Consider the following 24,162-nt stretch of genomic DNA (forward strand, 5'->3'; position numbering starts at 1 on the left):
TCCCCGCGCGTCGCTGATTGGCTGTGCTACGACCCCTTTATCATGCCCCCCACCCCCGTTAAACCCCTTTATCACGCCCCCCACCCATGTTAAACCCCTTTATCATGCCCCCCCACCCATGTTAAACCCCTTTATCATGACCCCCACCCATGTTAAACCCCTTTATCATGCCCCCCATTCATTTTAAACCCCTTTATCATGCCCCCCATTCATTTTAAACCCCTTTATCATGCCCCCCACCCATGTTAAACCCCTTTATCATGCCCCCCACCCATGTTAAACCCCTTTATCATGCCCCCCACCCATGTTAAAACCCTTTATCATGCCCCCCACCCATGTTAAACCCCTTTATCATGCCCCCCACCCATGTTAAACCCCTTTATCATGGCCCCAACCCATGTTAAACCCTTTTATCATGCCCCCCACCCATGTTAAACCCCTTTATCATGCCCCCCACCCGTGTTAAACACCTTTATCATGCCCCCACCCATATTGATGATATAGGGCTGTGATTGATACACGGCTGTGATTGATGATACAGGGCTGTGATTGATACAGGGCTGTGATTGATGATACAGGGCTTTGATTGATGGTATATGGCTGTAACTGATGATATGGGGTGGGGGGGTCCAGGCTCCGCACTGCGCATGCGCCACTTCCAGCGCAGCACTGCGCATGCGCTCGTTCCGGCGGAGCCTGAACGGCGGAAGTGGGGCCATTCGCCTGCGCTTCCCCTGTTCGACCCGCAGGGGGCAGCGAAGATACGCGCGGCGTTGATTGGTCGCCAGCCTTGCCGTGGGCGGGCACTTCCGTTGGGCAGCTTCCTGTTTCCGTCCGTGGGCGGCGGCGGGGCTCCCGTTGACGCCGTTCCCCCCCGTAGGCCGCCATGAGTCTGCAGTGGACGGTGGTCGCCACGTTCCTGTACGCCGAGGTCTTCCTCGTGCTGCTGCTCTGCGTCCCCTTCGTGTCCCCAACCAGGTGAGCGGCTCGGGGCTGGGGTCGGCCCGGCAGCCGGGAAGGCCATGATCCCTAATGGGCGCCCCATGATCCCTAATGGGCGCCCCATGATCCCTAATGGGCGCCCCATGATCCCTAATGGGCACCCCATGATCCCTAATGGGAGCCCCATGAACCCTAATGGGAGCCCCATGATCCCTAATGGGCGCCCCATGATCCCTAATGGGCGCCCCCTGATCCCTAATGGACGCCCCCTGATCCCTAATGGACGCCCCCTGATCCCTAATGGGCGCCCCCTAATCCCTAATGGGCGCCCCATGATCCCTAATGGGCGCCCCCTGATCCCTGATGGGCGCCCCCCCATCCCTAATGGGCGCCCCCTAATCCCTAATGGGCACCCCCCATCCCTAATGGGCGCCCCCCCATCCCTAATGGGCGCCCCATGATCCCTAATGGGCGCCCCATGATCCCTAATGGGCGCCCCCCATCCCTAATGGGCGCCCCATGATCCCTAATGGGCGCCCCATGATCCCTAATGGGCGCCCCCTGATCCCTGATGGGCGCCCCCCATCCCTAATGGGCGCCCCCTGATCCCTAATGGGCGCCCCCCCCCAACCCCCAAGATGGCAGAAGATCTTCAGGTCGCGGCTGGTGGGGCTGGCGGTGGCCTATGGGAACACGGCCTTCGTGGTGCTCATCGTCATCCTGGTGCTGCTGCTGCTCGGTAACCTCCTTAAAGCCCTGCGACCTCTGCATGGTCCTATACAGTATGAACCCTATGCATTATGAACCCTATACAGTATGAACCCTATGCATTATGAACCCTATGCATTATGAACCCTATGCATTATGAACCCTGTACGTTATGAACCCTGTACGTTATGAATCCTATACAGTATGAACCCTGTACAGTATGAACCCTGTACGTTATGAATCCTATACAGTATGAACCCTATGCATTATGAACCCTATGCATTATGAACCCTATGCATTATGAACCCTATACAGTATGAACCCTATGCATTATGAACCCTGTACAGTATGAACCCTATACAGTATGAACCCTATACAGTATGAACCCTGTACGTTATGAACCCTATACAGTATGAACCCTGTACAGTATGAACCCTATACAGCATGAACCCTGTACAGCATGAACCCTATACGTTATAAACCCTATACATTATGAACCCTATACATTTCCACATGTTCCTACACCCCGATGAAGCCCTGAGCCCCCCCCCATAACTTCAACCCCCTGCCGGGGTGGGTGGCACTGCCCAAAAGCCATTGGGACCCACATGGCTCCATTGGGACCCACATGGATCCATTGGGACCCACATGGCTCCATGGGGACCCACATGGCACCATTGGGATTCACATGGCTCCATTGGGACCCACGTGGCTCCATGGGGACCCACGTGGCTCCATGGGGACCACCCCAAGGACCCCATCCTACTGTTTGTAGGGTCTCTGTAATCTCTGTATAAACCCTATCATCCCATAACCTCTGTATAAACCCTACCACCCCATAAACCCTACCATCCCATAACCTCCGTATAAACCCTATCATCCCATAACCTCTGTATAAACCCTATAAACCCTACCACCCCATAAACCCTACCATCCCATAACCTCTGTATAAACCCTATAAACCCTACCATCCCATAACCCCTACCATCCCATAACCTCCGTATAAACCCTATAAACCCTACCACCCCATAAACCCTACCATCCCATAACCTCTGTATAAACCCTACCACCCCATAAACCCTACCATCCCATAACCTCCGTATAAACCCTATAAACCCTACCACCCCATAAACCCTATCATCCCATAACCTCTGTATAAACCCTACCATCCCATAAACCCTACCATCCCATAACCTCTGTATAAACCCTATCATCCCATAACCTCTGTATAAACCCTGTAAACCCTACCATCCCATAAACCCTACCATCCCATAACCTCCGTATAAACCCTATCAACCTCTGTATAAACCCCACCGCCCCATAACCTCCCCCCACCCCAATAACCTCCCCCCGCCCCAATAACCTCCCCCCGCCCCATAACCTCCCCCCGCCCCAATAACCTCCCCCCGCCCCATAACCTCCCCCCGCCCCATAACCTCCCCCCGCCCCATAACCTGCCCCCGCCCCATAACCTCCCCCCACCCCATAACCTCCCCCCCCTGCAGATGCCTACAGGGAGACCCGTAAGTACAACTCCTCTGAGCGTTCAGCTCTCCCCAGCACCCCGGGGGCTTTGGAGCACTTCCACATGCGGCTGTTCCGTGCCCAACGCAACCTCTACTTGGCCGGCTTCGCGCTGCTGCTCTCCTTGTGAGTACACGGGAAGGAACGGGGTCCTGGGGGGGGGGTCCTGAAGGGGGGGGGGGGTCCTGAAGGTGCTGACGTCCCCGTTTGCAGCCTGTTGCGGCGCTTGGTCACCCTGATATCACAGCAAGCTCAGCTCGGGGCCTCCAGCCAAGCGTTCCGTAAGCAGGCGGAGGGGGCCAGCCAGGCAGCACGGCGCTACATGGAGGACAACGAGGCCTTGCGTAAGGTGAAATGGGGGGCAGGGGGGGGGGGCTTTGTGTGGGGTGCTGGGGAGTCCCGGGGGATATACTGGAGTTCTGGGGGGGTTTAAGGTGGTTATTGGGGGTTTAAGGGGGTTATTGGGGGTTTAAGGTGGTTATTGGGGGGTTTAAGGTGGTTATTGGGGGGTTTAAGGTGGTTATTGGAGGGGTTAAGGGGGTTATTGGGGGGTTAAGGGGGTTATTGGGGGGTTTAAGGTGGTTATTGGAGGGGTTAAGGGGGTTATTGGGGGGTTAAGGGGGTTATTGGTGGGTTTAAGGTGGTTATTGGGGGGGTTAAGGGGGTTATTGGGGGGTTCAAGGTGGTTATTGGGGGGTTTAAGGTGGTTATTGGGGGGTTTAAGGTGGTTATTGGGGGGTTAAGGGGGATATTGGGGGGGTTAAGGGGGTTATTGGTGGGTTTAAGGTGGTTATTGGGGGGGGTTTAAGGGGGTTATTGGGGGGGGTTAAGGTGGTTATTGGGGGGTTTAAGGTGGTTATTGGGGGGGTTAAGGTGGTTATTGGGGGGGTTTAAGGTGGTTATTGGGGGGGGGTTAAGGTGGTTATTGGGGGGTTAAGGTGGTTATTGGGGGGGTTTAAGGTGGTTATTGGGGGGTTTAAGGTGGTTATTGGGGGGTTTAAGGTGGTTATTGGGGGGTTAAGGTGGTTATTGGAGGGGTTAAGGGGGTTATTGGAGGGGTTAAGGGGGTTATTGGGGGGTTTAAGGTGGTTATTGGGGGGTTAAGGGGGTTATTGGTGGGTTTAAGGTGGTTATTGGGGGGGGTTTAAGGTGGTTATTGGGGGGTTAAGGTGGTTATTGGAGGGGTTAAGGGGGTTATTGGAGGGGTTAAGGGGGTTATTGGGGGGTTTAAGGTGGTTATTGGGGGGTTAAGGGGGTTATTGGTGGGTTTAAGGTGGTTATTGGGGGGTTTAAGGTGGTTATTGGGGGGTTTAAGGTGGTTATTGGGGTTCTGACACCCTCCGTCCCGTCCTGCAGCAGCTGCAAGAGGCAGGAGACGACACGGCCCCCCCGAGCCGGGCTGAGAATGAGAACCTGAAGGCAAAAGTGGAGAAGCTGAAGGAGGAGCTGGCGGCCAGCAAACGCAGTAAGGGCAACAAAAATGGGGGGGGGGGGGGGGGGGCGGGTGGTGAGAGCAGGGGGGACTCTATAGGGTAACTCCTGCCCCACAGCTCTGGAGAAGGCGGAGAATGAGGTACAGGCCATGAGGAGACAGGCTGAAGGGCTGACACGGGAGTACGACCGGCTGCTGGAGCAGCACGCAAAGCTGCAGGTACTGGGAGCACTGGGAGACGGACTGGGATAGACTGGGAGCAGAGGGAGACGGACTGGGATAGACTGGGAGCACTGGGAGACGGACTGGGATAGACTGGGAGCAGAGGGAGACGGACTGGGATAGACTGGGAGCACTGGGAGACGGACTGGGATAGACTGGGAGCAGAGGGAGACGGACTGGGATAGACTGGGAGCAGAGGGAGACGGACTGGGATAGACTGGGAGCAGAGGGAGACGGACTGGGATAGACTGGGAGCAGAGGGAGACGGACTGGGATAGACTGGGAGCAGAGGGAGACGGACTGGGATAGACTGGGAGCAGAGGGAGACGGACTGGGATAGACTGGGAGCACTGGGAGACGGACTGGGATAGACTGGGAGCAGAGGGAGACGGACTGGGATAGACTGGGAGCAGAGGGAGACGGACTGGGATAGACTGGGAGCAGAGGGAGACGGACTGGGATAGACTGGGAGCACTGTAGGGGCACGGAGGGGCCGTTCTGTTTAACCCCTCCCCCCCAGGCAGCCCACGACGGCCCCCGAGACAAAAAGGAGGAGTGATGGGACGCCCTCCCTGCGGGACCACACCGCATCCACTGGGACTCTGTGCTTTCAGGAGGTTCCCACACAAGCCAATGGGGGACCACGGTCCCGTTCTAGGGTGACGGGATGGGGGCTGAGCCCCAACGTGCGGCTTTGGCCCCATCTGGGGGTTTTTAGCCCCATTTTGGGGGTCTGCCCCCGCTCACCTTTCTCACGCTGTTGTTTGAGCTTCAATAAAGGTTTGGGATCAGGAGCGGCAGCATCCCCACATCTGTGGGTCCGAGGGGACACAATGGAAAAAGGGGGTCGTAGAGCTCTACCACCTTTATTGGCACCGTGCACTGTTTGGAAGGGCCGGTTTCCATCCGTCTCTGTGGGGCAGCCCCACACGCTACGTGGTCGGGTGTAAGGTCCGTGCGTGGCTCCTCAGCGCCTCGAATTCCCGCTGCACAAAATCCGTCAGAGCTTTCCGCATCTCCACCTACAAGACACGGGGCTGGAAACCGACCCACGGAACCTCCCCCCACCCACCAAATGGGGCAGAGCGGCCCCACAACCACTCACTGTAGAGGTGCCTTCAGCCTTCAGCCGCTCCACGAGGGGTCGGACGCTGAACGGTCGCCCCACAACCACCGTGATGCGCTGTGGGACAGTGTCAGCGCCCCACCAACACCCCCCCAATGCTTTGTGCCCTTTTCCCCCTCCACTCACCTTTCCCACACGGGGAACGTAGGGGGGGGCATTGGGCAGCACATCATTCATGCCTGGAACAATCAGCCCTGTTTAACAGCACGGCTTGGCCCCATAGCAGGGCTCGGCCCCATAGCAGGGCTCGGCCCCATAGCAAACTCCCATCCCTCTCCCCTAACAAAAGCCAACCCAACACATCACTCACCTCCATGCCACAGGGGGAGGACGATGGGGTCCAGGCGGCACTCAGCCAGGAGCCTCCCGATGCCTGGCTGGGGCAGAGGGGGGAACTGTGAGGTACACAGAGGGAAACGTGGGGCACGGAGCGGGATGACGGGCACGGGGGGGGGGGGGGGGGGGGGGGTCTCACCCCACTTGAAGCGCACGAACTCCTGACCCATGTTGACTTTGCCTATGGAAAACACAGCACAGGGACGGCGTTAGAAGGCGACTCTTTGAGTCTCACCCTCCCCATCAACCCCCTGTCCAGAGCCCCATGTACCCTCGGGGAAGACGTGCACCCAATCTCCCTCGTTGAGTTTCTCCAGGATGAAGTCCATCCCGCGCTGGTAGACGCCGTCCCCTGCACAGATCAGAGACCCCCCCCAGGATGAACAGACCCCCCCCCAGGATGAACGGAGCCCCCCCCCCAGGATGAACGGACCCCCCCCAGGATGAACGGAGCCCCCCCCCAGAATGAACGGACCCCCCCCCCAGAATGAACGGACCCCTCCCCAGGATGAACGGAGCCCCCCCAGGATGAACGGAGCCCCCCAAGGATGAACCCCCCCCCCCCCCCAGGATGAACGGAGCCCCCCCCCCCCCAGGATGAATGGACCTCCCCCAGGATGAACGGACCCCCCCCCAGGATGAACGGACCCCCCCCCCAGGATGAACGGAGCCCCCCCCCCCCCCAGGATGAACGGAGCCCTCCCAGCTCCCCCCAGTCTCTCCCAGTCACATCCCTCACCGCGGCACACGGGGACGCATCGCCCCAAGCTGAAGAACCGTGAGTGCAGCTCTCTGGTGAAGCAGATGTCTGCGGCCGTGGGGGTCCTGGGGGGGGGGTCATCCGTAGCATGAGGGGGGGGGGGGGCGGTGGGAAGCCTCCCCCATCCCCCAGCACCCCCCCATCCCCCAGCACCCCCCCCCTGCATCTCACCATCGCATTTTGTGGAGGCTCCAAATGTGACGAAGCTTCAAGGAGCCTGGAGGGGGGGGGGGGGGGCACAGAGATGAGATGGGGGCACGAAATGAGACACCCCCAGCCCCACGGAACCCCCCGAGCACTCCCCAAAACCCCATTGAGCCCCTATTGAGCCCCCAGCCCCACGCACCCCACAAGTGCGGGTCATCCAGCCCCTATTGAGCCCCCCCCCAGCCCCACACACCCCACGAGTGCGGGTCATCCAGCCCCTATTGAGCCCCCCCCAGCCCCACGCACCCCACAAGTGCGGGTCATCCAGCCCCTATTGAGCCCCCCCCAGCCCCACGCACCCCACAAGTGCGGGTCATCCAGCCCCTATTGAGCCCCCCCCAGCCCCACGCACCCCACAAGTGTGGGTCATCCATGCAGGACTGATGGTTGGAGAGGGTGAGGAGGGGGGTGTGCGGCCCCCGTCGCTCCACCAACTCGTGAAGCACGTGGGCGTTGTGCACCCGCAGGCGGTTCAGGTACCCTGTGACACGGGGGGGGGGGGGGATAAAGGTGAGCTCCCCCCGACCATCAGTTTGGGGGGGGGGGGGGTCGTGGGGCACTCACGTGTCCACAGGCAGCTGTAGGTGCCCACCAGGCCCAGCACCACGCGGCTGCACAGCGGCGGCCCCGCAGGGAACGGCCACCTCACGGCCAGAGGCATCGCGCCATGGCGGGGCTGGGGGGACAAGGGTGGCACCCAGACAGAAAACACGGCCCCATACAGACCCCATAGTAACCCCAATGCGATCCCACTGCTCCATAGAGACCCCATAGCGACCCCACTGCCCCATACAGACCCCATAGCGACCCCAATGTGCCCCCACTGCCCCATAGAGACCCCATAGTGACCCCAAAGTGACCCCACTGCCCCATAGAGACCCCAGTGCGACCCCAAAGCACCCTCACTGCCCTATAGCGACCCCATAGTGACCCCACTGCCCCATAGAGACCCCATAGTGACCCCAATGTGCCCCCACTGCTCCATAGAGACACCATAGCGACCCCACTGCCCCATAGAGACCCCAAATTGACCCCACAGTGACCCCACTGCTCCATAGAGACCCCATAGCGACCCCAAAGTGCCCCCACTGCCCCATAGCGACCCCATAGCGACCCCACTGCCCCATAGCGACCCCAAAGCGACCCCACTGCCCCATAGAGACCCCAAAGCGACCCCAAAGCGCCCCCACTGCCCCATAGCGACCCCAAAGTGACCCCACAGCGACCCCACTGCCCCATAGCGACCCCAAATACCCCCCAAAGAACCCACCGCCCCCCGGGTGACCCCACAGTGCCCCATAAGGAACCCTAAAGAGCTCCGCCGCCCCACAGACGATCCCAAACTGCCCCTCACAGGCCCCAATTCAAACCCATCGGCCCGCGACCGCCCCCGTTACCGCCCCCATTACCTCCCCGTTCCCCCCCGTTCCCCCCCGTTCCCCCCCACCGCCCCCCATTGCTCCCTTATCGCCCCCCACTGCTCCCTTATCGCCCCCCATTGCTCCCTTACCCCCCCCCTCATTCCTCCCACCGCCCCCCATCGCCCCACAGACCCCGCCGCCCGCGCTGCGCTTCCCGCTGCCGTAAAGCGCTGCTGTCCGTCGCGAAGGAAGGAGGAGCGGCGAGAAGCCGTAAAGCGAGGCGTCGAGGAAGAGCTACCGGGGAGGACGGCGGGGACCAATAAGACCGCAGCATGGCCCCGCCTCCCTCCTTCCTCCTCCCCTATTGGCCGGGAGGCGAAGCCCCGCCCCCTCGTCTCGTCGCCGGGGAGACGCGCGGAGCCATTTTGGCGTTGAGGCGGCGGCGGCCGCGAGCGGCGGCTCCTGCGCAGCGGTGGAGCGGGACGGGCAGCCCCCGGGGGCGGCCGCCGCCATGGCCGCCGTGTGGCAGCAGGTGCTGGCGGTGGACGCGCGGTGAGGCCCGGAGGGGGATGGGAGAGAAGAGGGGGGAGGCGGCGGCGGCGGATCCCGGTTACGGTCTGACGGCCCCTCCCGGCCCGCAGGTACGCGGCCTACCGCAGCCCGCGCTGCCCGCAGTTCCGCACGCAGTACGTGCGGCGCCGCAGCCAGCTGCTCCGGGAGCGGGCGCAGGGCGGAGCGTTGGAGAGCGGAACCCGCCGCTGGTACCTACGGCTGCGGGCGCGGATCCTGGCGCAGCGCTACGGGGCGCTGTCCGAGGCCGGCAGCTGTAGGGCGCACAGCGGCAGCGCGTTGAGGGCGAGCAGGACCACGCTGGACCGGATGGAGGTAACGGGGGGGTCATGGTGGGCATCCCGGGTTCCTATAGCACATATGGGGGATGTTGGGGGTCACAGTATCCATCCCGGGTTCCTATAGCCCATATAGGGGATGTTGGGGGTCACAGTATCCATCCCGGGTTCCTATAGCCCGTATAGGGGATGTTGGGGGTCACAGCAGCCACACTGGGTTCCTATAGCCCATATAGGGGATGCTGGGGGTCACAGCAGCCATCCCGGGTTCCTATAGCCCGTATAGGGGATGTTGGGGGTCACAGCAGCCATCCCGGGTTCCTATAGTCCGTATAGGGGATGCTGGGGGTCACAGGATCCCTGTAACTCACTTTGGGGGAGATCTGGACTCATTATTTTGGGGCCACTGTAACTCGTGGGGGACATTTGAGGTCTAAGTTCCCTTTGCAGCATCTCTGTGACCCCCCTGAGGGGATCCGGGTTGCTGCTGTCCCTCCTTGGTTCCCTGTGCTTTGGGAGCCCATGGGGACACTCACTGCACCCTGAGCTCCCCATAACCCCCCCCCTGGAGTCCATCTGTGCAGCTCTGGAGCCCCCACACCCCACTTCTCCCCCCCAGGACTTTGAGGAGGACCCACGTGCGCCCCGTGGCCACCGACGCTCCCTGAGCCGCGGATCCCACCCCGGAGCCCCCCGGGGCAGCACAGAGGAGCGGTGAGTCCTGATGGAGAAGCATCGGGGTCGGTTTGTTTCCTTGCTGGGAGCTGGGGCTCCACGTGCCATCACTGCCCCCGCAGCCCCCCCGGCGTCGTGCCCACACCGCTGGCAGAAGCGAGTCGGGCCATGGCAGGAGACACAACTCTGAGTGAGAACTACGCCTTCGCCGGCGTCTACCACGTCTTCGACCAGCACACAGACAGCGCCGGTAACGGGGGGGGGGGGGAGCCGGGAATGAGCACTGGGGGCTGCCTTGGGGTGGGGGGGGGGGTCAGGCGGAGCTGATGCTGTTTGCAGTGCCCAAGGTGCAGTTCGCCCACGATGACCGCCACCTGCTGGCCTGCTGCTCGTTGGACGGCACCATCTCGGTGTGCCGCCTGGCACCGGGGCCGCCCGCGGTGCTGCGGGTGCTGCGGGGCCACGACGGAGGCGTAGCTGACTTTGCGTGGTCACTGTCCAACGACGTCCTCGTGTCGGCCTCCCTGGACGGGACGTTGCGTCTCTGGGCACCCAATGATGGCCGCTGCATCCGCCGGGTGCCCGACCCCGATGGAGCCGCGCTGCTCTGCTGCGCCTTCCAGCCCCTCAACAACAACCTCACTGTGGTGAGTGCTGCCATCACCACCGCCTGACCCAGTGCTGCCATCACTACTGCTTGACCCAGTGCTGCCATCACTACTGCCTGACCCAGTGCTGCCATCACCAGCACTTGTATATCCATCCCTGCCACTGTCCCATTACCACTGCCTGACCCAGTGCTGCCATCACCACCACTTGTATATCCATCCCTGCCACTGTCCCATTACCACTGCCTGACTCAATACTGCCATCACCACCACTTGTATATCCATCCCTGCCACTGTCCCATTACTGCGTCCTTTCACCTCATCCCTATCACTGCGACTCAGCACTGCGTTCCCATGCTCATCACCACGTGTCCCATCACTTCATCCCAACCCTATCACTGTCCTATCACTGCAACTCAGCACTGCGTTCCCATGCTCATCACCACGTGTCCCATCACTTCATCCCATCCCTATCACTGTCCTATCACTGTGGCTCAGCACTGTGCTCCCACGCTCATCACCACGTGTCCTATCACATCATCACCTCATCCCATCCCTATCACTGTGTCCTATCACTGTGACTCAGCACTGTGCTCCCATGCTCATCACCATGTGTCCCATCACCTCATCCCATCCCTATCACTGTCCTATCACTGCGACTCAGCACTGCGTTCCCATGCTCATCACCACACATGTCCCATCACCTCATCCCATCGCTGTCACTTCACCCCATCCCTATCTCTACCCCCCTCACTGTGACCCAGCACTGCATCCCCATGCCCTGTCCATCACATCCCTGTGCCCCCACCCCCCTTACCATGTCCCATCATTGCACTCCATCCTATCACACTCCATCCTCCCTCCTATCCCACCCCCCCCTCCCCACGCTGCTCCCATCCCATCTCACCCTGTATCCCTCAGGTGGGCAGTGCCCGGCACATGGTTCGGGTGGTCAACATCTCCACGGGGAAGGCAGCCCGTGGCGGCGCAGGGCGGCTGCCCGGACGGGTCTTGGCTCTTTGTTTCGATGCCCCCGGCCGGGTGCTGTGGGCTGGTGACGACCGTGGCTCCATCTCCTCCTTCCTGTGCGACCCCGGCACCGGTACGTGGGGCAGCGCTGGGGGTGGAGCGGACCCCTCCTCACTGAGCCCCCTCCTCACTGTGTCTCCTCCTCACTGAGCCCCCTCCTCACTGAGCCCCCTCCTCGCTGTGCCCCCTCCTCTCCTCACTGTGCCCCCCCTCCCCCAGGGCGCCTGACCAAAGCCTCCCGCGTGGTGGTGCAGGCAGGCGGATCCATCACGTCACTGTCAGCACGAGCCTGGGCCAGCCGTGAAGCTCCCGACCCGTCCCTGCTGGTCAACGCCTGCCCCGACCGCCTGCTGCTCTTCCGGTAGGGGGACACCTTGGGAGCAGCAGAGAACCCCCGAGATCTGGCTTAAGAAGGGGGGGTGTTTTTGGGGGCAATAATCTCCCCTTGAGACCCAGCTATGGGGCTGTCCCAGCCGGGCTGTGGACGTCTATGTGGCCTGGAAGGGGGTCTATGTGGGGTGTGTGGGGCCATGCCCACCAGGCTGCTGTTCCCCCCCGCAGGGTGGTGGAGGAGGAAGGCTCAGGAGCTCCAGGGCTGCGTTTACGCCGCAGCTTCCCCACGCGGCACCGGGAGCAACCGCTGCGCAGCTGCTTCTGCCCGCTGATGTCCTTCCGACAGGGCGCCTGCGTGGGTTCGTAGCGGGCAACGAGGGGGGTGGGACACAACCACGGGGCCGCCCCCCAACCCTCCTTCCCTCGCACCCCCCCCAGTGACGGGCAGCGAAGATGCCTGCGTGCACTTCTTTGATGTGGGCCGTTCCGCCCGAGCCACCGTCAACACCCTGCAGGGCCACGGACACGCCGTGCTGGCCGTCGCCTTCAACTGCGACGAGAGCCTGTTGGCCTCCAGCGACGCCGCCGGGACCGTCATCGTTTGGCGCCGGCAGCACGCGTGACGTGACCCCCCCCCCCCCCTCCTTTCTGTTCTCCCTCGGTACGGCACGGACCCCCTGCTGTGTTCAACACGTGTGTTTGCAGCCCCCCGCCCCCCCCTCGGCGTGACTTTGGGGTCAGAAGAGGTACTTGCGGCAGGCGGCGGCCCCACATTTGCACTCAATGCGGCCCCGGGAGCGGGGGGAGCTGCTCAGGGCTCCCCCGGTCAGTCCAAAGTTGGAGTCCATGCGGGTGCTCTCTGCGTCCACCGGGTCCACTGTGGGGAAGAGGAGGGCAATAAGAGAAGGATGAGGCTCCGGCTGCCCCCCCCAGTCCTTACAGCGGCAGCGTGGGGCAGACCCTGCGGGGTGGGAGGTTGTGCTCTAGGGCTGGGATGGAGCTCAGGGCATTGCAACCCCAGAGCCCTGTGGGATGCCCTATATGCACAGCCATATCAACCCCAGAGCCCTGTGGGATGCCCTATATGCACAGCCATATCAACCCCAGAGCCCTGTGGGATCCCCTATATGCACAGCCCTATCAACCCCAGAGCCCTGTGGGATCCCCTATATGCACAGCCCTATCAACCCCAGAGCCCTGTGGGATGCCCTGTATGCACAGCCCTATCAACCCCAGAGCCCTGTGGGATGCCCTGTATGCACACCCATATCAACCCCAGAGCCCTGTGGGATGCCCTATATGCACAGCCATATCAACCCCAGAGCCCTGTGGGATGCCCTGTATGCACAGCCATATCAACCCCAGAGCCCTGTGGGATGCCCTATATGCACAGCCCTATCAACCCCAGAGCCCTGTGGGATCCCCTATATGCACACCCATATCAACCCCAGAGCCCTGTGGGATGCCCTATATGCACAGCCATATCAACCCCAGAGCCCTGTGGGATCCCCTATATGCACAGCCATATCAACCCCAGAGCCCTGTGGGATGCCCTGTATGCACAGCCATATCAACCCCAGAGCCCTGTGGGATGCCCTATATGCACAGCCATATCAACCCCAGAGCCCTGTGGGATCCCCTGTATGCACAGCCCTATCAACCCCAGAGCCCTGTGGGATCCCCTATATGCACAGCCATATCAACCCCAGAGCCCTGTGGGATCCCCTATATGCACAGCCATATCGACCCCAGAGCCCTGTGGGATCCCCTATATGCACAGCCATATCAACCCCAGAGCCCTGTGGGATCCCCTATATGCACAGCCATATCAACCCCAGAGCCCTGTGGGATGCCCTGTATGCACAGCCATATCAACCCCAGAGCCCTGTGGGATGCCCTATATGCACAGCCATATCAACCCCAGAGCCCTGTGGGATGCCCTATATGCACAGCCATATCAACCCCAGAGCCCTGTGGGATCCCCTGTATGCACAGCCCTATCAACCCCAGAGCCCTGTGGGATCCCCTATATGCACAGCCCTACCAACCCCAGAGCCCTGTGGGATCCCCTATATGCACAGCCATATCAACCCCAGAGCCCTGTGGGATCCCCTATATGCACAGCCCTATCAACCCCAGAGCCCTGTGGGATGCCCTATATGCACAGCCATATCAACCCCAGAGCCCTGTGGGATCCCCTATATGCACAGCCCTATCAACCCCAGAGCCCTGTGGGATGCCCTATATGCACACCCATATCGACCCCAGAGCCCTGTGGGGAACCCCTGTATGCACAGCCATATCAACCCCAGAGCCCTGTGGGATCCCCTATATGCACAGCCATATCAACCCCAGAGCCCTGTGGGATGCCCCCCCACGTCCCAGGGACCCAACATGGCTTTGGGCCGGGGGTCTCAGGGTGGGGGCAGAGGGGCCCAGGCTGCGGGTGCCCACCGTGCATGTTGTAGTCGAACGTGAGCTCCTCGCCGGCGCGGATGGGACGGGTGGCAAAGAGTGCGATGCGGGGCAGGCGCTCGTCCAGGTTCTCAATGAAGACGTTGTAGACCTGCAGGTTGGGGTCGCACTGCGGGGAGTGGGGAGGGGTCAGAAGTTGCTCCACCGAGCCCAGGGGGGTCCCCACAGAGCAGGGTAAGGGGACCCGGCCCCACTCACGCTGTGGTTGACGAAGTGGGAGATGTTGCCGTAGTGGGCGGCATCCACGGTGTAAACGTCCTCCACGTAGTCCAGGTCAAAGAGGTACGTGGTGCCCTGACGGTCATAAACCTGCCCGCGGCGCTCCGCCTCCTCCGAGGTGATGATCTGCAGGGGAGGCAGCAACAACAGCATCATCACACCTCTATCATAGCACCAACAGCATCATCACACCACAATAACAGCATCATCAAACCACTATCAGCACCAACAGCATCATCAAACCACTATCACAGCATCATCACACCACTATCAGCACCAACAGCATCATCAAACCACTATCACAGCATCATCACACCACTATCATAGCACCAACAGCATCATCACACCACAATAACAGCATCATCAAACCACTATCAGCACCAACAGCATCATCACACCTCTATCATAGCACCAACAGCATCATCACACCACAATAACGGCATCATCAAACCACTATCAGCACCAACAGCATCATCACATCGCTATCACAGCACCAACAGCATCGTCACACCACTATCACGGCAGCACCACCACCCAGAGGTGAATCCCAGCCATTGCTACAGATGTGGAGGAGCAGGTTGGACTTTCATGATCCTTGGGGTCCCTTCCAACCCAACCATTCTGGGATTGGGAATGCACTGCAGCCACAGCACAGCAATGACCCTAAACTCTACCCTAACCCTAAGCAACCCTACCTCTACCCTAACCCTTACCCTAACCCTTATTCTAATCCTTACTCTAACCCTAAGCAAACCTAACTCTACCCTAACCCTTACCCTAACCCTAGAGCAACCCTAACTCTACCCTCTTACCCTAACCCTAAGCAACCCTACCTCTATCCTAACCCTTACCCTAACCCTCACCCTAACCCTAATGAACTTTAACTATCCTAACCCTTACTCTAACCCTAAGCAACCCTACCTCTACCCTAACCCTCACCCTAACCCTAATGAACTCTAACTATCCTAACCCTTACTCTAACCCAAAGCAACCCTACCTCTACCCTAACCCTTACCCTAACCCTAAGCAACCCTAACCCTTACCCTAACGCTAAGCAACCCTACCTCTACCCTAACCCTTACCCTAACAAACTCTAACTATCCTAACCCTTACTCTAACCCAAAGCAAACCTCCCTCTACCCTAACCCTCACCCTAACCCTAATGAACTCTAACTACCCTAACCCTAGAGCAACCCTACCTCTACCCTAGCCCTTACCCTAACCCTAAGCAACCCTAACCCTTACCCTAACGCTAAGCAACCCTACCTCTACCCTAACCCTTACCCTAACCCTAACCTCTACCCTAACCCTAAGCAACCCTAACCCTTACCCTAATGCTAAGAAACCCTACCTCTACTCTAACCCTTACCCTAACCCTAACCCAAAGCAACCCTACCCTACCCTAACCCTACCTCTACCCTAACCCTAACCCTAAGCAACCCTAACCCTTACCCTAATGCTAAGCAACCCTACCTCTATCCTAACCCTTACCCTAACCCTAACCCAAAGCAACCCTACCCTACCCTAACCCTACCTCTACCCTAACCCTAAGCAACCCTAACCCTTACCCTAACGCCAAGCAACCCTACCTCTACCCTAACCCTTACCCTAACCCTATCAAACTCTAACTACCCTAACCCTTACTTTAACCCAAAGCAACCCTACCCTAACCCTACCTCTACCCTAACCCTAACCAACCCTAACCCCCCTCCCCTATCCGCCCTGCCGTGCCCCCCTCACCTCCCCGATGTACTCCATCACGAAGCTGTTCTTGCGGATGCGCTCCATGGTTCGCACTCCCCACCCGCGCCCGTTCCCGGTGCGGAAGATGCAGAGGTTGTAGCGGATCCCTTTCTGCACCACGCGGTTGGGGCACTCGGAGCCGCAGCGGCACCTCGAGTTGCACTCGTAGATGGGCAGCCCGGCCCGGATTCGCACCAACCCAGCCTCGTTGTAGGCGAACTTATTGTGCGAGGCTCCGGGGCAGCATCCTCCCGCCGCCTCCGCCAAGCAGTCGTTGCACTCGCAGCCCACGGCCACGGGGCTCAGCTGGACGCCGGGCCCCACTTTGTACTCGTTGATGTAGACGAAGTCCCTGGGGGGGCCGTTCAAGTCCACCTCGTTCTCCACCACGATGCGGCCGCGGTGGCTGCGGGTGTCGTTCAGCTGCTGCTCCCAGCGCCGCAGCGCCTGACGCTGCTCCGCCTTCTGCACCAGGTACGAGGAGACGCGGGGGGGCAAACCTCGAGGTCCGGCTCTCACCGGCCCCCCCGGGGCTCGAGCCAGGTCCTGGTGCAGCTGCTTCAGCAGCCCCCGGCAGCGCAGGTTCTTACGGGGCTCCCAGGTGTTGGCGCTGTCGGGGTATCCCCTCCACTTCACCAGGTAGAACTCCTCGCCCTAAGGAGGAAAAGGGGGGGGGGGGAGCAGGGTGATGTGCCTGGGAACTCAGAGTGTAGTTGGGCCCCCCCTCCTGGGAGCCCTACAGGTCATGGTGCCCCTTTTAGAGAGGGTTTGGGGTCCATTAGTGAGGGTTCAGGGTCCATTAGAGAGGGTTCGGGGTCCATTAGAGGGTTCAGGGTCCATTAGAGGGTTCAGGGTCCATTAGAGGGTTCAGGGTCCATTAGAGGGTTCAGGGTCCATTAAAGAGGGTTCGGGGTCCATGTAAAGCAATGGGAGTGGGATCCTGGGTCTCAGTGTCCCTCCTGGAGTCCTTATACCTCAATGTGGAGATGGGCTCAGGTCACAGCAGCCCTCCTGTCCCCCATATAGGACCCAATTAAGGTCACAGCAGCCCTCCTATGTCCCCCATCCCCCATATAGGGTCCCATTAAGGTCACAGCAGCCCTCCCATGTCCCCCATCCCCCATATAGGGCCCAATTAAGGTCACAGCAGCCCTCCTATGTCCCCCATCACCCATATAGGGCCCAATTAACATCACAGCAGCCCTCCTATGTCCCCCATCCCCCATATAGGGCCCAATTAACGTCACAGCAGCCCTCCTATGTCCCCCATCCCCCATATAGGGTCCCATTAAGGTCACAGCAGCCCTCCCATGTCTCCCACCCCCCATTTAGGTCCATTTATCCCCCATAAAGGCACCGCTTTAACCCTTACCCGTGTATGCAGCACCTGACCGTCCCCCCCTACCCTCCCACCACCCGCAGGGACAGAAGCTGAAACCCGGGGGGGGTCTTTGCGCTCCTCTCCTCCCTCCCATCGCCCACCTCCCCATTCAGGGCTGTCGGGCTCCATCCCGTCCCCGTTTCCCCCCCGTTTCCCCTCCGCTCACCCCGACTCGTTTGTAGTCGCACAGAAACTCCACCTCGAACTCGTCCCGTTTCCTCCCGGTGGCTCCGATGGCGGCGCAGCGCAGCCCCTGGGCCCGGCACAACCCGCGCAGCTGCGCCCACGTCGACTTGCAGCTCACGGAGCAGCCTGGGATGAGGGGGGGGGTCACTGGGGGTCGCGCACGTGGGGGGGGGGTCGCGCACGTGGGGTGGGGGTCGCGCACGTGGGGGGGTTTCCCGCCTTCCTCCCCTCCTCCCCCCTCCCCAACCGGCCAAAAGCGCGGGAAGCGCCGCCTTCCCGCCCCGCGCTCGCGCTCACCTTTTAAATTTTCCGCCATCTTTTTTTTTCGCCCTTTTTTTTTTTTTTTTTTTCCCTTTTTTTTTCCCGCCCCGCGAATTTTTTTTTTTTCCTGTTTTTTTTTTTTTTTCTCTTTTTTTTTCTCCCCTTTTTTTTTTCCGTTTCCGCCCGTCGTGCAGCGCGCGCCCGCTCCTCCTCTACCCCCGCCCCAGCCTCGCGCTGATTGGCTCTTCGTCCCGCCTAATTTACATCCTTCCCGTCGTCCCCCGCGGGGGGGGCGGATTTTGCCCTAAAATCGCCTTTTTCTCCCCATTTTCCGAGTCCCTGAGTCTCCGATCGCCGCCCGCAGCGGTGCCCGCCGTCCTCGTGCCGCGGAGCCGATCAACCGCCGCTCTTCGCCGGGTGGAGCCCGTCGCGTTTCATTGCCGCCCGTTACCGGTTCTACCCGTGATCCACCCCCTTTGGACCCGTTAACGGCGCTTTAACCCCTCGTGACGCTCATTAACCGCGATCGTTAATCGCTCCTACGTTGTTTATTTCCAGCCGGGGGCGCTTCGCGCTGCGGCCGCCAGGGGGCGCCACGGAGCCGTCACTCGTCCCACTCGTCCTCGTCGTCCTCGTCGCCGTCGTCTCCTTCGTCTGCGGGGGGGGGGGGCGGGGCGGGTCGGGGGGCTCCGCCACGTTGGGGGGGGGGTTGGGGGGGGGGGACTTAGAGGGGGGGGGTCGGGGGTCTCACCTGAGGAGTGAATGACGCGGCTCCGCTTCTGCATCACGTCCATGAGGGCGCCCACCAGCCCCCCCGCTGCAGCCCCCCCCCCAGCGCCGCCTTCGGGGGCTTCGGGGGTCTGCGGGATGGACAGGAGGGGGGGGGGGGGGGTCAGGGCTGAGCCCGCAGGGACCCCCCAGCGCTCACAGCAGCGGCCCGAGCCCGGCCACATCGCAGCCCCCCCCCCCCACCTTGTTCAGCGTCACCCCCTGCCGGATCTGATCCAGGAGCGCCCCCCGCGCCGGGCTGGCCCCCCCCCCCATCACCGAGGGGCTCCCGCTTGGGGGGGGCGGAGGTGGAGGCGGAGGGGGCGGAGCTACGGAGGCGGCGGCGGCACACGGAGGGGCGGAGCCTCGAGGAGGGGGCGGAGCCACGGGTCGAGGGGCGGGAACCGCGCCGGGCCCCCCACGTGGAGGGGGCGGAGGACCCCCAGCCGGTGGGGGGGGAGGCAGCGGCCCACCGCGAGCACGTGGGGGTCCGGGCGGAGGAGGAGGAGGGGGCGGGGTGGCGCCTCTGCCTTGGGGGCCTGCGAGGAGAGGCGTGAATTGCGGCGTTAATGGAGCCCAGGGTGGGTGCGTGGGCTGCGGGGCTTTGCGGGGCCGCTCACCCTGACGCCGCATCTCCTCCTTGACGGCCTGCAGCCCCCCCTGCCCCTCGATGAAGTCGTAGATGAGGCGGGAGGTCTCGGCATCCGCCAACTGCGCCTCGCTGATGCCGGCACGAGCAAACAGCGCCCGCAGGTCGGGGTCCAGCGCCGCCATCTGCACCCACGCGGCCCCTTAGGACCCCTGTGCTCTACACAAGGGGGGGGTCCCTCAGCATCCCCCCCTTCCCCACAGCCCTTACATACATCAAAGCCATTGGTGGGATCCCAGCCGATGTGGCCGACGTGCCTAAGGAACAGAGGGGGCACCTTAAGTCTCTCCCAGCCCCACCTGTATATCCATATACCACCCATCAGCCCCACAGCGCCCCCCAACTCACTTGAAGCCAGAAGGAGCCCCAATGTCAGCCTTGGAGATCTTCTTGCGGCCTTTCTTACGCTCGCTGCCCGCCGTGGGGCCCCCTGCTGTGGGGCTGGGCAGCCCTCGGTAGCGGGAGGCGGTGATGTCGGGGTTGGCGATGGGCACGGCCGGCAGCGACGGGGCTGTGGGAGCAGCAGGGGGGAGTCGGTGGGTTCGGGGTCCCCTCCATGGGTTCAAAAAGCCCAATGGGGCAGGAAACCCCCATGTTATGGGGTAGGGAACCCCCATGTTATGGGGTAGGGAACCCCCACGCTATGGGGTAGGGAACCCCCATGTTATGGGGCAGGAAACCCCCATGTTATGGGGTAGGGAACCCCCATGTTATGGGGCAGGAAACCCCCAGGCTATGGGGTAGGAAACCCCCATGTTATGGGGCAGGAAACCCCCATGTTATGGGGTAGGAAACCCCCATGTTATGGGGTAGGGAACCCCCATGTTATGGGGCAGGAAACCCCCAGGCTATGGGGTAGGGAACCCCCAGGCTATGGGGCAGGCACTCACCACTGCTGTCCATAGGGGCCGGGGGGGGCCGTGGAAGGCTCCCGCGACGCTCTGCATTGAGGGGGTCAGTGTGGACTCCCGAGCCCCCCACCCCATCATTGCCCCCCATCCCACCCGAGGGCTGGAACTCACCATCTCCAGGAGGCGGGGGGGGCGGGAGCTGCCGTGTCTCTGTGAGGAGGGAGGAGATCAGAGCACTGAGCAGCCCCAGAGCTCTGCATCCCCCCCCCCACCACCACCATTAACTCACCCGCCCGCTGCTGGCGCCGCCGCAGCCTCTCCTGCACCCGCTCCTCAAAGATGGCCGCCTCGGCCTCGTCCGCAAAGTTCAGTCCTGCCTGGCCCTCCTGTCAGGCCACACCCCCTGCGCTTTAGCCCCGCCCACCGACAGCAAGCCCCGCCCACCGACCACACCTTAACACCTTAAGCCACACACACACCTTTAGCCCCGCCCACAACCATTAGTCCCACCCATTCATCATTGACCCCGCCCACAGTCCTCTAGCCCCGCCCACACCCCCTTAGCCCCACCCACTCATCATTGACCCCGCCCACAGCCCATAGCCCCGCCCTTAGTCCAGTAGCTCCGCCCACAGCCGCCCAACCCACAACCCACTGGCCACACCCACCACCGTTAGCCCCGCCCACCTCTCCTTAGCCCCGCCCACTCCTTCATAACCCTCCACCCACCACGTTAGCCCCGCCCACCTCTCCTTAGCCCCACCCACAACCCATTGGCCCCATCCACAACCCATTGGCCCCACCCACCACCGTTAGCCCCGCCCACCTATCCTTAGCCACGCCCACTCCTTCACAGCCCCACCCACCACTGTTAGCCCCGCCCACCTATCCTTAGCCCCACCCACAACCCACTGTCCCCACCTACCACCGTTAGCCCCGCCCACTTGTCCTTAGCCCCGCCCACTCCTTCATAGCCCCACCCACCACTGTTAGCCCCGCCCACCTATCTTTAGCCCCACCCACAACCCATTGCCCCACCCACCACCGTTAGCCCCGCCCACCTCTCCTTAGCCCCACCCACAACCCATTGCCCCACCCACCACTGTTAGCCCCGCCCACCTATCCTTAGCCCCACCCACAACCCATTGGCCCCACCCACCACCGTTAGCCCCGCCCACCCATCCTTAGCCCCGCCCACTCCTTCATAGCCCCACCCACCACTGTTAACCCCGCCCACTTATCCTTAGCCCCACCCACAACCCATTGCCCCACCCACCACCGTTAGCCCCGCCCACCTCTCCTTAGCCCCGCCCACTCCTTCATAGCCGCACCCACCACTGTTAGCCCCACCCATCTATCCTTAGCCCCGCCCACTCTTTCATAGCCCCACCTACCACCGTTAGCCCCGCCCACCTATCCTTAGCCACGCCCACTCCTTCATAGCCCCACCCACCACTGTTAGCCCCGCCCACCTACCCTTAGCCCCGCCCACTCCCTGATAGCCCCGCCCCCCTGACCTGGCAGCTGAAGGTGTGGAAGAATGGCCGTGCAGCTCCGTATCCCATCTGCGCCTGCAGCTCCTGCTCCCACAACACGCAGCCGCCCTGGGGGGGGGGGCACAGCCGGACCCATAACCCCCCCAGCCCCGGACCCCTCAGCCCCCCCATAACATCTCCCCCCCCCGCAGCCCCCCCAATGGGCGGTACCCGCACAGCACACGGGGTCGCTTTGTGTCCCCCCCCCCCCCCCCGACTCACCGTCAGCCCGTAGAGCCGGATGAAGTAGGAGCGCCGCCCGCTGTCCCTCACCAGACAGGCCACGCCGCAGCCCCGCTTGGCCCAGGACCCCCCCGTGCCCCCCCCCGGCTCCGCCAGCACCAGCTGCACCACCGCGGTCGCCAACGTCTGTGGAGGGGATGAACGGGGATGGCAGATCCCGCTGCACCCCCCCCCCTTCCCAACAGCCGCCCATAGGAAATACAGGACCCCCCCCCCCCATCCTGTGAACATCATTAACATCCCCCCAAGGACCCAAAGAACCCCCCGAGAACCCAAAGAACCCCCCAGGGACCCAAAGAACCCCCCAAGGACCCAAAGAACCCCCCAGGACTCTCTGACTCCCCACCAGGACCCTCTTAATCCCCCCGGGACCCCATAAGTCCCCCCCACTCCCAACACTGTGGGACCCTCTTATCCCCCATAGGACCCCAAGGACCCCCCATGCCCCCCCCTTTGCCCCCCTGTGCTCCCCATCCCCTCACCACGGGACTCCAAGGACCCCCCATGCCCCCCCCTTTGCCCCCTGTGCCCCCCACCTTTGCCCCCTGTGCCCCCCATCCCCTCACCACACATTTCCGGCCCAGCAGCTCGAACAGTTGCATGTTTTCCTGCTGCTGCAGCAGCTCTGAGCCCACATTCTCAGCTCCTGGGTTGCCCCCCCGCCCTCCCCGGCTCATCTTTGCACCCCCCCCCAAATGCCTGGGACCCCCCCGGCTCCTTCTCCACCCCCAGGACCCTCCGTAGGAGCCTCTTCCACCCGGAAACACCCCGAGCCCCGCGGCCGCAGGGACGTCACCTCCGGCCTGGGAGGGGAACTGGGGCGACTGGGAGGAACTGGGAGGCACAGGGTGGGGGTGGCAGGACGGCACCTCTTCCCCCCTGGGGACCCACATCTCCCCCCGGGGACCCACATCTCCCCCCTTCCCATCCCACATCAACCACCGTGACCCACGACCCCCTCCCAGTCCATACCAGACTGTTTCCAGTCCATACCGGAGCGTTTCCAGTCTGTACTGGGAGCTCCTTTCTCTATGGACCGGGACCCCGACCACCATCCTGTCTGTGCTGGGAGGGGATCACGCTGAAGCCCCCTTCCCACCCCCGGTCCATACAGGAGCAAACCACAGCCCACAGCTGCCAGGCCTCAGCTTTATTTGTGCCATCGGTGCCCCATAGCGGGAGGGGGATGACAATAAATAGGGGGAAGGGGGGGGAAGAGGCACCTGGGGACTGGGATGCACTGGTCCATACTGGGAGAACTCACAGATGTGATGAGACCCCAGCTGGGAAGCCCAGCTGGTCTGTACTGGTCCTTACTGGGAAGACACAAGGCCACGCAGGTGAGAAGATCCCGAGCACTAAAGCCGTACTGGTCTGTACTGGTCCTTACTGGGATGACACAAGGCCACGCAGATGGGTTTCCCAGTTGAGCTGCCATACTGGTCTGTGCTGATCCGGCAGGGCTGAAGGCAGGTTGATGCAGATCCCAGTTGGGAAGCAGTACTGGTCCATACTGGTCCATACTGGTCCAAGCCAGGGCAGCTCCCAGCTGGGACGCTGTAGTGCTTTATACTGGGAGGCACTGGGCTACGCTGGGCTCTGTGGCCACTCCACAGGGATGTGGGGGATGTGGGGATGGCTGGGAGGCCTCTGCAGCTCCGGGGGTTCTATAGGGTCCCCATAGGGTTCTATAGGATCCCCATGGGGTTCTATAGGGTCCCCATGGGGTTCTATAGGGCT

General features: G+C 61.8%; 4 protein-coding genes across 7 annotated transcripts; 2 read left to right on the plus strand and 2 right to left on the minus strand.

The window, feature by feature from the left end:
* The first annotated feature begins 788 nt into the window (after positions 1-788).
* BCAP31 (B cell receptor associated protein 31) lies at positions 789-5,622 on the plus strand. Its single transcript, XM_072360917.1, has 7 exons — positions 789-978; positions 1,581-1,681; positions 3,156-3,300; positions 3,388-3,523; positions 4,531-4,639; positions 4,725-4,825; positions 5,349-5,622. The coding sequence occupies exons 1-7, from the start codon at positions 887-889 to the stop codon at positions 5,385-5,387; spliced, it is 723 nt and encodes a 240-aa protein (XP_072217018.1). The 5' UTR covers positions 789-886; the 3' UTR covers positions 5,388-5,622.
* A 56-nt stretch (positions 5,623-5,678) lies between these two features.
* TAFAZZIN (tafazzin, phospholipid-lysophospholipid transacylase) lies at positions 5,679-8,905 on the minus strand. 2 transcript variants are annotated; one of them, XM_072360916.1, is made up of 11 exons: positions 8,811-8,905; positions 7,822-7,933; positions 7,610-7,738; positions 7,222-7,267; positions 7,030-7,115; positions 6,562-6,642; positions 6,430-6,471; positions 6,265-6,327; positions 6,081-6,133; positions 5,934-6,011; positions 5,679-5,850 (listed from the first exon to the last, which is right to left on the minus strand). In XM_072360916.1, exons 2-11 carry the CDS (start codon positions 7,916-7,918, stop codon positions 5,761-5,763), a joined length of 765 nt encoding a protein of 254 aa, XP_072217017.1. In that variant the 5' UTR covers positions 7,919-7,933; positions 8,811-8,905; the 3' UTR covers positions 5,679-5,760. The 2 variants fall into 2 exon arrangements, with proteins under 2 accessions (XP_072217017.1, XP_072217015.1); XM_072360914.1 differs by having other exon boundaries at positions 6,081-6,148.
* Positions 8,906-9,026: 121 nt separating this feature from the next.
* WDR13 (WD repeat domain 13) lies at positions 9,027-12,820 on the plus strand. Of its 2 annotated transcripts, none has more exons than XM_072360919.1 (9): positions 9,027-9,170; positions 9,260-9,503; positions 10,086-10,180; positions 10,264-10,391; positions 10,481-10,788; positions 11,671-11,851; positions 11,998-12,139; positions 12,340-12,470; positions 12,550-12,820. In XM_072360919.1, the coding sequence occupies exons 1-9, from the start codon at positions 9,130-9,132 to the stop codon at positions 12,732-12,734; spliced, it is 1,455 nt and encodes a 484-aa protein (XP_072217020.1). In that variant the 5' UTR covers positions 9,027-9,129; the 3' UTR covers positions 12,735-12,820. The 2 variants fall into 2 exon arrangements, with proteins under 2 accessions (XP_072217020.1, XP_072217021.1); XM_072360920.1 differs by having other exon boundaries at positions 9,038-9,150.
* Positions 12,821-12,848: 28 nt separating this feature from the next.
* On the minus strand, positions 12,849-23,099 carry LOC140265051 (histone-lysine N-methyltransferase SUV39H1-like). Of its 2 annotated transcripts, XM_072360921.1 has the most exons (13): positions 22,989-23,099; positions 22,402-22,548; positions 22,162-22,248; positions 20,934-21,030; positions 20,816-20,854; positions 20,684-20,734; positions 20,142-20,304; positions 20,008-20,050; positions 19,765-19,918; positions 19,349-19,683; positions 19,128-19,236; positions 18,920-19,030; positions 18,103-18,241 (listed from the first exon to the last, which is right to left on the minus strand). In XM_072360921.1, exons 1-12 carry the CDS (start codon positions 23,097-23,099, stop codon positions 18,981-18,983), a joined length of 1,386 nt encoding a protein of 461 aa, XP_072217022.1. In that variant the 3' UTR covers positions 18,103-18,241; positions 18,920-18,980. The 2 variants fall into 2 exon arrangements, with proteins under 2 accessions (XP_072217023.1, XP_072217022.1); XM_072360922.1 differs by lacking the exons at positions 18,920-19,030; positions 19,128-19,236; positions 19,349-19,683; ... (7 more) ...; positions 22,402-22,548; positions 22,989-23,099 and adding exons at positions 12,849-12,988; positions 14,566-14,695; positions 14,785-14,931; positions 16,546-17,202; positions 18,413-18,491 and having other exon boundaries at positions 18,096-18,241.
* Between the last annotated feature and the right edge of the window lie 1,063 nt (positions 23,100-24,162).

The sequence above is a fragment of the Excalfactoria chinensis genome, unplaced genomic scaffold, assembly GCF_039878825.1.
Source record: "Excalfactoria chinensis isolate bCotChi1 unplaced genomic scaffold, bCotChi1.hap2 Scaffold_402, whole genome shotgun sequence".
Classification (NCBI taxonomy): Eukaryota; Metazoa; Chordata; class Aves; order Galliformes; family Phasianidae; genus Excalfactoria; species Excalfactoria chinensis.